This window comes from Dermochelys coriacea, chromosome 3 (genome assembly GCF_009764565.3).
Source record: "Dermochelys coriacea isolate rDerCor1 chromosome 3, rDerCor1.pri.v4, whole genome shotgun sequence".
Taxonomy (NCBI): Eukaryota; Metazoa; Chordata; order Testudines; family Dermochelyidae; genus Dermochelys; species Dermochelys coriacea.
Genome location: NC_050070.1, coordinates 14,090,078 through 14,104,513, shown reverse-complemented (window position 1 = coordinate 14,104,513; position 14,436 = coordinate 14,090,078). Strand labels below are relative to the sequence as shown.

Genomic DNA, 14,436 nt, shown 5'->3' with positions numbered 1-14,436 from the left:
TCCGGATGGGGTAAGGACACTCTCTGAGAGCTACTTGGAGTTCCAGTCACATATTCACAAAACATTACACATTATTAGTTCAGTTCTCTGCTGCAGATGCAGCTGTGGGTACTGCAGTTCTTCAAGCATCTTTATTGTTGGCATCCTTGCACCAATCTCTGGTCTGAATATTGCTTGTCAGTCACCCACCTATGGAATACACATAGGGACCAGCACGGGAAGAAATGGAGTTTACTTACTTGTAACTGTAGATTCTTTGAGATGTACCCTATCTGAATTTTAGGGTGCCCTCTGTGCCCTCTGCTTCGGATCCTGTTGGATTCATGGTGAGAGAGGCAGCAGCCAGCACTACCTCTTACACCTTTGGTCTGGAGCATGAGGAGAGCAACTGCGTGTGTGCGGGCCATGGACATCTCTTGTTAAGAATATGTGGACTCAGTTGCATGGCATGCATCTGTACCTTGTGTGGAATACAGATAGGGACCACACATCTCAAAGAGCTTACTGTTACAGATAAATAACTTTCAGTTCTTTTAAGTTAAAGTAACTCATTGCAGTTCAAACTCTATTAAAGAGGCATTTATAGTTTCATAGAGTTTCAGACCAGAAGGGGCCACTAGATCATCTGGTCTGGCCTGATGTATAACACAGACCATTACATTTTATCCAGTTACCCCTATATTGAGCCCAATAACTTGGGATAGACCAAAGCATTTCACTCTTCAGATGGCTAAACTGTGTGCCACATGCAGAGAACAGGAGAGTTGAAGTCCCTGCAATGGCAGGAAATTGATTTGGAATGATATGCCTAATGATCCTAGTGGTGATCCATGCTTCATACTGCAGAGGAAGGTGAAAAAAAACCCACAATCCCTGTCAATCTGACCTGAAGTAAAATTCCTTCTCAACTTCAGATCTGGTGATCAGTATGACCCTGAGCATGTGAACAAGACACACCAGCCAGGCATCTAAGAGAGGATTCTCTCTGTTACCTCAGCGCACTGGTCCACCCCATCTGGTGTCTCATCTCTCTCTGTGGTCACTCCCTGATCCTTCAGAGGAAGGTGGAGGGGAAAAAATACATCTGTCTAGTTGTACTTCAGGGGGGAAAAATCCTTCCTAATTGCTGCAGACTGAGGTGCAAGCAGCGGTGGGTAAGCATATGGGGAGTTTTGATCATATGGTGAGAAATGTAGAATTTCCTGTTCTTTCCATACCCCTTAAAGGAAAGAAATGAATAGGGGGATTCATACATTCACAGATTCCAAGGCCAGAAGGGACTGACACCTCATGCACACGGACTTCAGAATTTCTCCTACAAGCTGATCAAAGCTTATCTTTTAGAAAGATATCTAAGCTCGCTTTAAAGACTTCACTCAATGATGAATCCCTCCTCCTGTGGTAAACTGTTCCAGCATTTAATTACCCTTACTGCTAGGAAATTGCATCTTATTTTAAGGCTGAATTTGTCTAGTTACCATTAGAATTAGCATCATTTGTGTCAACACACATATAGTGTCTTCCTTCACTTTTGAGATACAGTTCATAAGCAGTTAATTCCATCTCAGTGAACCTGGTCTTTAATTGTTGCTTTTGTTGCTCTTCTAGTTGGTGGACTTGGCTCTTTTGGTCAAACAGGATATGGCTCCCAAAGCAGGTGATCCATTCAGTCATGCAATATCTGCTACTTTTATACAGTATCACAATTCTGCTGAGGTAAATACTTGTTTTTATTTAATATTGTCAGTATATCCATTATTGCATAAGAGTAGAAATAAATATCATATGAAGGGTGGTACTTATTTTATTAGTACATGCATTTTTTTGGAATTGTTCAGTTTCTTGTAGTACGTTTGTATCTGACAGCTGTTGATGTGCTCATGCTGGGATAGGGAAAATCACTGTATATTTATAACTATTAAAAAAAACATTTAAAATGTACATTAAAGACTATTGAAAATTATTTGACAGCTTTACATTTAAAAATGAAAATTCTTTCTGCTTGTATAGAAATTCTCACTTCCAGCCCTGAACTACTTCTTGTATGTGGACCTTTATTCCAGCATTAGAAATTAATATGCATACATATCAGCAACAACAGATACAATAGTTGCTGTAATTACCTGGATCAGCAATCACAGTAACTTTCCGAATATGCAAACTGAATGTTGTGTTATACTTCCTGTAACAGAAAGTCCAGGAAACCAATGAAACAGTTTTTAAAAATATCATTTTATAATGACTGCTTGATTTTTTTGTTTTGATAGCCACATCTTTTAGGCCAGACCACAAATATGAAGAGCAGTCTTGACTCCCCAGAAAACACACCACCTCCTACACCCACTCCCCCAGCAGCAGCGGGACCACAGCACCTTGGGAAAACGCTGTCTGGAGCCCTGGGAATGGAGGTATTGGACAAGACTCCACCAAAGTCAAACAAAGAAAAAGAAAAAAGGTTGGTGGATGAGGCTGTTGTAGATAGGCACTCAAAATATTTGCTGAAGATCTTGATCATTTTCTTGGGTTTGAAATCTTGGTTTTGAAAACTCAATTTTAAAATATGGCATAAACTTTAAAGATCAAAATTGCTGAAAAGGCTTATGAACTTCAGTATCCTTATTTTTATCTCAGTAAGTTTAGCTTTAGATATTTGGATGTTTTGAATGAAATGTGGGTATCTTTTATCTCACATTCAAGATACCCAATGTCAGTATTATCATTCCTAGTTTTCACTGTAATGCCAGGTGTTCTAAATGGGAGGGATGAACATATCAAAACTGAAGTGGGGGGAAATCTTGGGGAAAAAAATACGTTACTATAACTCAAAGTCAGCATGTATGAATTGAATCACTAGTGTTGCTTCCACGTACGTTATTTTCTTGCCAACAAACATGCACATTCCACTAGTAATTGTTACCTTGACATTATCAAACAATAAACAAGGTGTTTATATGCTTCTCATAGAATCATAAGAGGGATAGACACTCCCCATATAGTTCAACTTTCCCTCACTAATAAATTAACTGTCAGCATTGACTTTGTTACATACCATACCAATGAGGAACTCTTTGATCTGTAAAAATATTTGTCTTAGGAATTCTGAATGTTACTTTTCCTCCTTCCTTTTTACATTGGGTTGGTGGGGTTCATATGAGTGATTTGCACTGCAGTTCACAGGCACAAAATATTAGCTAAGGATGCAATTTTAGGTATAGTTTTGAATTTTGTTTAATATAAAGTCATACTCTTACTTCAATGTCATTTTTAAAAATGTGATATTTATAAACCTCTGTACAATTTTACTGAAACTACATATCCAGTTTTGACAGGCATCTACTAGGCATAGCTAAGGTGTTGAGCTAGACCAGCTGTTTAGTGAAGCATGCTATTCATACTACATGAGAGCCCAGATCAACACACACAATTGGGTTTCACATTCCCTTTATGAATGTCATTTAGAAAGATCCCACCAACACATTATGTAGCATGTGGTTTCCCCTCATTGATATCAAGTGTGATTTGTTGGTGGTCAGCACTTCTGAAAATCAGGCACTTTATTTAGATACTTAGATTTAGACATTTAAGTCTGAACATTTTGGCCCATGGTATATGTTCATAGTATGTTTGTGTACATCTTGTATATGCAGTGTCCACTGTATGTGGCATTCCCCTGATCTTGTCACACGGCAGTCACCTGGATGGAATGTGTGAATTTTCGCAAGCAGTTGTCTTGGGTAGCCAGAGAGCCCTACACCAATATTACAATTTGCCTACTAAAAATACAATACAGCTTCTACTCCTGCATAGCCAAGAAGACTTTTGTAGCATCCATGGACCAGCATGCATGCATCTGCTATTTTTTGCACAGGGTCCTTAGTTCAAAAATCTATTTAAAATCTGAAAATTTTACAGTTTGAATCTATTAAAATATTTCTTTATCTTTGTGACTTTATAATGATGTTACAGTTTCATTTTCAGTTTAAATTTGACATCAGACAATTGTGATCTTGGTGTCTGCTTTGAAATACTTACCAGAATTTTTTTTGCCGCCCCTTAATATTATAAGGAAAGCTTGAAATGTTTCAGAAATTACTTTTTGTGGTTATTGCAGCATGACTTACATGATCCTTCCATTTGAATTTGAGCATTTGTTTCTCTTTTCCATTGCTACATACATCAGCACTGGGTAAAAGATTTAAGAGGACAAATATATTATTCTCTAGGTCTGTTAAACAGAGGTCATGTAAAAAGTCCTCTTTGGTTTGTTAATAGATTTTTAAGATGTAGTGTGTGGCAACAATGATGTGTATCCTCCGGAAAAAAAATCAGTCCATTTTATAAAGGTATTTTCATATTTTATGCACTGCAGGTCTGTTGTGTGTTTTTGATTTAGTAACAATTTATGTTTTTCTGTTGCAGAGCACTGCAGTTTGTGGTATAGAGGCTCAAAGTGATGCCATCCAGCCCTGCCACATCAGAGAGGCCATTCGGCGCTACGGCCACAAGATTGGTCCCCTTTCCCCATTCACAGTACGTAATAACAGAGTTATAAAAAGTTATATTTATAATCTTAAAGAACTTTGATTTTCAAGTGGTCAAAAGAAGAAGCCTTGGAATTGTTGAGAGCAATTTGTGGTGACTGTAATTTTCTTTACAAAAGTGGCATAATTCTCTTGGGAAATAAAACTTAGTAATTTCTGTCTCTTTTTGGAAGGACAAAAAAGTTTTTTCTTTTAAATATTATTTTCTTTCAATTATAAATTATGCTTTTTGTTAGCACTCAAATTTTCTGTTTTTGCAAAATTTAGGTTTACTGTTATTTTAAATTATAGGTATTGCAATATGTTGAGGATCATTTTGTATTCTAAAATTAGTTACATGTCAGATACTGGTCCTGTTGGAAGTTCAAATCTCAAGTGATACATTTAGGGTTGGATAAAGAGCAGATTGGTTTCTTTAAACAATTTTGATCCTCCACTGAAATATAATAGAATTGAGCTTCCAGTAAAATGTTGATAGATTGTGAGGTTTTCCCATCAGATTTTCTACACAAATTAAAATCCATTATTCAAAGCAGCCAAACAAATTATTTATTTAAATTTTCAGCTGATGTAAACTTCAAAGCTGCCAGATGTGTCTGATGTCATAAATTAGGAGCATCTTCTTATGACTGGCTACTGTATGTGGCCTATATCCCTTTGTACTTCATAATGTCTCACGATTTAGAAGAGAGTGCATCTCACATAAACTTCTAAGTCAATAAAACTCAGACGTAATGCTGTGTTCAGATCTGAATAGCTGATAGCCAGAAAGAAGTTTACGACTTCAAGAGATTTGAGAAAAGAACATTCAAAATGATAGAAGAAATAGCTTATAAGGAAAAATTAAAACAAATAGAAAGGCTAACCACATGCAATATGCTTCTACATAAGATAGCCATCTACAAGTATCTGAAAATTGCCAGCATCAAGGAAGGAGGTTTGTTTAGGGGGTCCCAAGAGATTATAACTAGGAGTAATGGAATAAAATTAAGAAAAGTAAACTAAATTATTATTTTCATAATGCCATAGGTGTGCCTGGGTTTTATATGTACGCCTATATGGTATTACATATAAATATTTTATTATTATATAGATACATGTTTTTAATGAATCTCTGTATATAATCTCAACTGTATCATTTGCCACCCACAACTATTAGTTTAATATTATGTAACAATTGAGCACAGAAATTACTTTCCAGAGTGGTGCACAGGCTTTAATAATACATTAGGTGATAGCCTCTGAAAGCAGAGAATGTAATGAAATACATTGTAAAGAAGGAAAAGGCTGCTTGCACCCAATTATAGTGAAGCAACTTTGTTTTTCCAAAAAGCAACTAATTTATAGGTAGAGATTTGAAATTCAGGAGTAGACTATCTGTGTCACCAGACAGGATGGTATTCTGTAACCACAGGGCAGAATGGGCATGCAGAGTACTATCTGATTAGTGTGATTTTTTTTAAATAGCTTAACATCTCATGAATAACCAAAGCTGTGCATCACTGGCCATCATATATCCTTGGCCTTAGCTTCTGTCCCTGGTGCTTGATGAGATAAAAGGCCACTAGTCCCTCCAAACAGGCCAAGAAACAGGGACTCGCTCTTAGGCCATCTACTAGATAGGTTAGGTTGCTGTAGAGTAGATCCTACATTTATTCTTAGAATGATAAAGATAGATTCATATTAAAATCAGAAGGGACCATAATGATCATCTAGTCTGACCTCCTGCACAATGCAGGCCACAGAATCTCACCCTCCCATTCCTGCAATAAACCTCTCACCTATGTCTGAGCTATTGAAGTCCTCAAATCATGGTTTAAAGACTTCAAGATGCAGAGAATCCTCCAGCAAGTGACCCATGCCCCATGCTGCAGAGGAAGGCGAAAACCCTCAGGGCCTCTTCCAATCTGCCCTGGAGGAAAATACCTTCCCGACCCCAAATATGGTGATCAGCTGAACCCTGAGCTTGTGGGCAAGATTCACCAGCCAGATACCCAGGAAAGAATTCTCTGTGGTAACTCAGATCCCACCCCATCTAACATCCCATCGGGCCTATTTACCATGAATAGTTAAAGATCAGTTAATTGCAAAATCATGTTATCCCATCATACCATCTCCTCCATAAACTTATTGAGTTTAATTTTGAAGCCAGATAGGTCTTTTGCCCCCACTGCTTCCCTTGGAAGGCTGTTCCAGAACTTCACTCCTCTGATGGTTAGAAACCTTTGTCTAATTTCAAGTCTAAACTTCCTGATGGCCAGTTGTAGAAGACTTGTGTCAAAGGTATTCGAGTACATGTATTTAAAATAATCTATCTATATTCTGCTTCAAGAATTTTGCCCTCTTGGGATAAGTGTACCTATTGGGACTTCTCCCCCTCTCCAGGCACACACAGTTCCAACAATATAAAAGGGGGAGTTGCCCAAATTGCCCTTCATTTCCTTTATGCTGCAAAAGTACAATGATCACAAAAGGCATGTGATGCTTCCTTTGTCATTCCCAGTTGTTCTCCCCAGATCAGTATTTTTATGTAGTCCCTTAGCCATATGTCATTTTAAAAATGTTGTGCCTGAGCCATTGCAGCCACTGTCTGGGATGCAGCTCTCTGGGGTTACTAGCTGGAGGTAAAACATCAAGGAGAGGAAGCACAGTGACTGCTCTCACCACCGTCATCCAAGTCCACATACACACCAAGACTGCCTTCCTTGCTCTTCTGGACTGAGAGAGGTTGGCTCTGGTGATTCCTTGGAGTCAGAATCTCATTTTTTCCCTGCCTCATTCATCACAGAAATTGGAAAGTGTGTAGAAAATGTGGCAGGAGGCCACAATAAGAGGGAGCATGACTTCATGGATAAGGCAATGCACTGGGAATCAAGAGAATGAGATCTCATCCCAGACTCTGTCACAGATTTCCTGTGTGGCACTGACCAAGTCACTTGGATCAAAATTATCTGAGTATGGCACTAATTGTGCTTTCCTCATTTCTGGGCACCCAAGTTTTGAGCATCTCAGATCTGATTTTCAAAAGTGCTAAGCATTGACATTGGCAGTTGTAGTCACTAGCTGCTGCAGGTGCTCAGTGCCTCTGTAAAATTAGGCCTTAGTCTCAAGTTGAGCACCCAAAATTGGAAATTTTGGCCCTTAATCTTTTTTGTCTCAGTTCATCATCTTTCCTATGGGCTGTAATACGTTGGTCTAATTTTGGTTGTTGAATCTAGTGCTGGGTATGTTGGTGGCCTGTGATATACAGGAGACTAGATGTTCTCTTGGTTCCTTCTGGCCTTAAACTCTGACTCTGACACATCTGCTTATGGAGATAAATATAGTCTTCTACTACCTCACAGAGGGGTTGAGAATATAAATCCATTAGTGTCTTTGAGAGGCTCAGATACTGTGATAATGAACCCAACAGAAAATCCCCTGAGAAAATTAAAACAAATTCTGTAGTTGGTGCAGCAGTAAATAAGACTTGGGGCTGTACATTGAATGATGAGGATAAAAAGAAATATTGGACAGCTGCCTCAGTCTAGGCCCGATTGTGGTATCTTACTCCTTGAGCAGTGATTTCAGTGAGACTGCTTGAGGAGCGATTTAATGCTAAGCATGAGAAATGGTATCACAATCTAGCCCTCACTGAGCATCATCAGTCTGGTGCACTGCATGACCAGCAAGCTTGTGAAGAAGACAAAGTGTACATGTAATTAAAGATTGTATTGTACTGGACATACTCTAGGGGCCAAATTAAGGTTGTATAGGCAATCTTAATTCTGGTGATTCCTAACTTTTGAGTGCTGGGCTTTGCAACCTTAACAATATTCTTTTAACAACTTTTTAAAACGATAAAAATGGAATCTAGCTATAGAATAAATTAATTAAATAAGATTAAATTAAGACCATTTATTTAGCAACCTGGAATTCTCCATTATTATTGTTGTTGTTTTTGTATTAAAGCAGAGACACTATCAGGATCTCATTATGCTCAGTGTTGTACAAATGCATTCGAAGACTTGGAGTGAAATCCTGGCCCTCCTGAAGTCCACTGACTCCATGAAGCCAGGATTTTACCCATGGTCTCTCTCCACAAAAGTTAGCCTAAACTACAAGTGATATCCAAAGGGCTGGGGAAGACAGACATGATAAAGTTATAAATAAGTTTATCAATACATTTGCTTACCAGCAGCCCCAACTCCTCTTTAAGCTGCTCCCCACTCTCCCACATGAGGATTTTTGTTTTGTAATTAATAGGCTTTCTCACATAGTTTGCTGTGAGCAGGAAGGGGAAGGATTTTCTGCACATCCTGCCATTTTCCACCAGCTTCCCTGGTGGCAACTTGCCATTCATGGTACCAGACCCACAGTAAACAAAAGAAAAGAGCCAGCATGGGGCAGTGGAAGAATTGCTGATCTTTCTTACCAATTATATACCAGCTCAGGGCTTGGCTACGCTTGTGAGTTAGAGCGCATTAAAGCAGCCATGGGCACCTTCACTCACTACCCATCCACCCTGGCAAGGAACGTAGAGCGCTCTGACTCCACGGCTAGAGCGCTCCTGGTACTCTACCTTGGCGAGAAAATTAACGCTTGGTGCACCTTGGCTGAAATGCCCGGGCATCAATGTGAACGAGGTGTTGCATTACTGCGCTCTGATCAGCCTCCAGAAACGTCTCATAATCCCCTTAAGTCAAGTGGCCACTCTTCTCATTGTTTTGAACTCACCGTAGGAATGCGGATATGCTCTTTGAAAGCTCTGACAGCCAGCTGCTTATCTGCTCTGAGACAAAGCAACCATTACTGTGGAATGCTGTGTGTGAGAGAGAGTGGGGGGGAGGGAGCGTCTGCTGCTGTCTGAACTTACAAGATAGCATGCTGACATGCTCTCAGCCCCACGAAAAATCCACTCTCTCTTCCCCCACATGCACACAACACACTCCGTCGCACTCCACCCCATCCCACCCCCATTTGAAAAGCATGTTGCAGCCACTTGCATGCTGGGATAGCTACCACAATGCACTGCTCTCTGTGGCCGTTGCAAGACCTTCTAATGTGGCCACACCAGTGCGCTTGTAGCTGTCAGTGTGGACAGATTGCGGCACTTTCCCTGCTGCACTCTACGAAGGCTGGTTTAACTCAAAGCGCTCTGATCTGCAAGTGTAGCCATGCCCTCTGTTCAATCAAGTAGAAGGGTTAGAATGGAGTATAGTTAGAAACATAATTCTCCACTCTGATACACCAGGCAAAAATGATGTAACTCCATTGAAGCCAACATACTCTTTTACCCAAGTGCAACTTCATTATACCAGCATAAAATTGAATCATGCCTAGAAAATTAATTGTGTAAATAGTTGTTCTGAGTAACATAGCATGGTTTGGGAAAGTGGTGGAAATCTCATAGCCTGGATTATGGCTGAATAGATTGATTTCTGCTGTGTGACTGTCAAAAGTACCAAGCATCATTGTCAAGAAAGGCTTGGCTCAAGGACTGATGACATAAGTATAGTATGTAAAATACTGACTATGAACAGAAGTTGGGAAACCGTTAGAATGTATTGTTTAAAAATTTTTTTTGTCTGTTCTTCTTATAGGATCTATAATGACCTTAGCACAGAGTATTTTGGGGGATTTAATGAATGTCTCAGGTTTTTAAGGACATAGGCTCACTACTAATGCTCTGGACTTTAATAAGTACAACATAATTATGAACGGTCTTTATATATAAGCAAAGATTTCTAATTTTCTGTTTACGGTGCCATGCTTGTGTCTAAAGAAAAGGAGTACTTGTGGCACCTTAGAGACTAACAAATTTATTTGAGCATAAGCTTTCGTGAGCTACAGCTCACTTCATCGGATGCTTGTGTCTATAGTAGTTAAAGATAGTAAAGACCTAAATCCATCTCCTTCCAATGGCAGGATTCAGTCCCCTTTTATTAAACTGATACTAAACTTGGCTTAGCTAAAAGGTCAGTAATTTAAACAAAACACCAGGAAAGGGACACTGTCTGCAAGATTTTTTATTTTAAAATAATTTCCATTTCATAGCAGCAAGTCACTTCAGGCAGAGAATGGACAGGTTATTTTTCATTTGGGAGATTACTTTTCATTTAGTTATGTCATTTTTTGGCTTCCTGGCATGCTGCCTCACCTGCGGTGTTCAGTAATCTTGCAATAATTCACTGCCTGTCATGTTTTAACATTTAAGAATAGAACATCATCTTTTGAAAGACTGTATTGTCTACACAAATGGATTGAGTTTAAATCAGCAGAGCATGTGGGGGGGAAACAGACAAAAACCTGAAGCTGCAAATGATCTGATGATACTCCAAATTTTTATATTGATTGAGACTGTAACACTAGTGTCCTCTATAAGAAGAATTCTATGAATGTAAAGATTATTGTGTATTAATTCAAAAAACACAGGATAAAATTCTAAATGCCTGTGATAGAGGGCTGGGAACTAGCAGGTGAGCCAGCACTCTAATCACCCTCGCACCAATTAGTTTCCCCAGGGAGGTCTAACTGGGGAATTAAATGTAATTAGCTAATCAGGCTGACACCCTGGGTGAGCTAAAGGATTAATCAGCCCATCATCTCAGGACTGATAAAAAGGCACAGGAAGGCAGTGCAGGAGGGGAAGGCTAGCAGAGCTCAGAGGAAGAAAGGTCTTGGGGTGGTAAGATCTGTCTCTTCCTCTCCCTAGAGAAAAATCTGAGGATTAGGAAAAACTGTAGATAGCATAGATGCCGACTCCATGGGTGCTCTGGGGCTCAAGCATCCTTGGGAAAAAAAATGTGGGTGCTCAGCACCCAGGAGCCAGAACTTGAGTGTGGAGTGTGATGAGTTCTGTGCTGCTCCCAGCTTCTGCCCTGGGGGCAGGGACTTTGTAAACAGAAGCAGGGTGAGTAAGATAATAAAAGGCTTGTCTTTAAATTAAGAATTGTTAGATGATCCTGAAAGCATTCCCAGCTACTCTAGTTAAAAGATAGGAAACAAAGGGTAGGAATAAATGGTCCATTTTCAGAATGGAGAGAAGTAAATAGTGGTATTCCCCAGGGGCTTGTAGTGGGACCAGTGTTGTTCAACATGTTCATAAATGATCTGCAAAAAGGGATAAACAGTGACGTGGCAAAGTTACAAAAGTACTCAAGCTAATTAAGTCCAAAACAGACTACAAAGAGTTACAAAGGGACCTCACAAAAATGGCAGATGAAATTCAATGTTAAATTCATAGTAATGAACATGGCAAAATATAATCCCAACTATACATACACAATGATGGTGCCTAAATTAGCTAAAAGAAAAGGAGTACTTGTGGCACCTTAGAGACTAACAAATTTATTAGAGCATAAGCTTTCGTGAGCTACAGCTCACTTCATCGGACGCATCCGATGAAGTGAGCTGTAGCTCACGAAAGCTTATGCTCTAATAAATTTGTTAGTCTCTAAGGTGCCACAAGTACTCCTTTTCTTTTTGCGAATACAGACTAACACGGCTGCTACTCTGAAACCTAAATTAGCTGTTACCCATCAAGAAAGAGATCTTCGAGTCATTTGCACTAAATTTCCAGAGTACTGCAAATATATAAGAATCCTTCTCGTATATCTGCCTATATCATCTTGAACTCATTCTCCAGCTTCAGAAGACTTAAAAATTATCTCCAGTCATCAATGCAGACAGACACAACTGAATAATGTAGCTGTCCTTAACATGCATCAAGACAATACCAGGGAACTAGAAGTAAATAAGATTGCTGACAGTTTCATCCAGAAATCTACAGTGAAACATGATGTCTTTACACTGGGACGTTAGTGAAGACAGCTTGTGGGTGATGGCAATGATTTTAATATATTGTAATTCATGATAATGTAATTATGTAGTTTGTAACAATTTAATCATTATTAAAATATAATAATACCAACAATAGGCGCATTCAATAACTAGAATATGAAAGAAGTATATAAATATGCTGAAAATAGCCTCCCGCCAAAACTGGCAGTGCCCCCCTCACCCTCCTCTCCACCCCCAAACACACACACACACACGCATGCACACACACTTTCAAAAGCACCCACCATCAAAAACAAAAGTCAGCACCTGTGACTGGAGGTGTGCAGGATTGTGCTTGCTGCACAGAATTGTGATGATGGTTTGCTGGAAGTGATAAATAAAACTCACAAAGATGATAATCAATCAAAAGGTGTCCAAAGCTATTCGTGAGGGATCTCAGGACAGGAGATCCTGTGACATTGCCCTTGAGATAAAAAACAGAAACTTTGAAAAAATATAATGTCTTTGTTGAACTTTTCAATAAAAGCATTTTACATTAAGACTAAGTATCATAAAATCAAATATCATGGTAACAGATTTTCTCCCTAGAGGATGGGATTATGTTCTTAAGGCACTGAAGAACTGGGTTTAATTTCTGGCTTTGCCACAGATTTCCTGTGTAATCTTAGGAAAGTCAGTTAAATTCCTCAGTTAGGTTGTAAGATTGTTAGGGCAGTAACCGTATTTTCTTTGTGTTTCTATAGCGGGTATCACAAGGGGGTCCTGGTCCATGACTGGGATCCATTTTTCTTGTTGAAGCTGAAGCATTGTCTTTCAGCTTAAATAGCTTTTCTGCCTCTTTTGGAGGAAAAATTAAATGACCTTGAGGACCAAAATAATTCAAGACCTTGACACAAGAAATAGGAGTGTGGTGATGGAATTTTCTGATGACACAAAGTTGGGAATTCATCTTTCTTGACCACGAGTGACCAGAATTGTACACAGCATTCCCAAAGATGTCTTACCAGTGCCTTGAACAATGGCATTAATACTTCCCCATCTCTACTGGCAATACCCACTAGTCATCCTGCCTTTGCCCCCATTGCACTCACCTGCAGTAGTGTTCATTATTATCCTTGTTCTCTATTAATTTAGTCCCCACTGAAGGTGCATAAAAGTGGCACCACCCAGACCCTCTCAATTTCTTCTCACTACCAGTGGCCTATGTCTGAGCTTCCCATGCAGTTTACCTTATGGGTTTTTTCTCCTGTGTAGCTAACTAGTTTAGTTTTCCCTCTGTTGAAATTAGTTCACTGGCAGTTTAGTGCCGTTTGAGTTTTCTTTTTATTTTATTATAGCTTAGTTTATTTTTTTAGTTAGTCTTGGTGCTATGTGCCATTGGTATGCAGTGTTCTCCGGGGTATAAATTGTGCCTGTGGAGTGGGGTGTCTATTCCAAATCTATGCTGCCTTTTTTGCTTGGGCTGCCTTTTTTGCTCCTGTGGTATAATAGTCTAAGGAGACTATTATACCACAGGAGGATCCATCAGCTCTTATTAACTTTTCCTCCTCCTCACCAGATGATTCTAAAACCTTGGATGCATCTTCTCCAGTTCCTGAATAGTTTAAATTTCATCAGGAGCATCCAGGAAGAATGGCTGCATCTTTGGGTATTCAAGCAGAGCCTATACAAGAAAACACATGCAAGCTCTTAGACATTCTCCAGGTTTCCCTTTCTGTTTATGAGGTACTACTAAATCTAGGAAAGACTTTATGGCATACACAGGCCTCTGGCTCTTACAGTGAGGCTCACGGACAAGCACTATCAGGTCCCAACGCAGTTTTGAAGGGTTTTTTTTTTTTCATTCTCTACCAAACTCTGTAGTGGTTACCAATAAGCGATCACAATATAAATTCATGATTCTAAGGAAAAGTAAGGCATGAGAGCAGCAGAATAAGAACAATGGCGTTCAAATAAGCAGACTTTAACAGTGAAAACATGGACAAATTGGTCAGGATGAGTACAAAACAATAGCTCAAACGTAGGTACAATGTTAGGAAGGCTCAGGCACAAAATGATATATACCTATCAAAGGTCATAAAAGCAATAAAAAGAAGTTATATAAATCCATTGG

At 39.2% G+C, this 14,436-nt stretch overlaps 1 protein-coding gene across 1 annotated transcript in view; it reads left to right on the top strand.

The window, feature by feature from the left end:
• SUPT3H (SPT3 homolog, SAGA and STAGA complex component) overlaps positions 1-14,436 on the top strand; it is a 475,057-nt gene that overhangs the window by 391,896 nt on the left and 68,725 nt on the right. Inside the window, 4 exon segments of the mRNA XM_043510132.1 lie at positions 1,607-1,716; positions 2,268-2,394; positions 2,397-2,455; positions 4,420-4,530. Coding sequence (XP_043366067.1) covers positions 1,607-1,716; positions 2,268-2,394; positions 2,397-2,455; positions 4,420-4,530 — 407 coding nt within the window.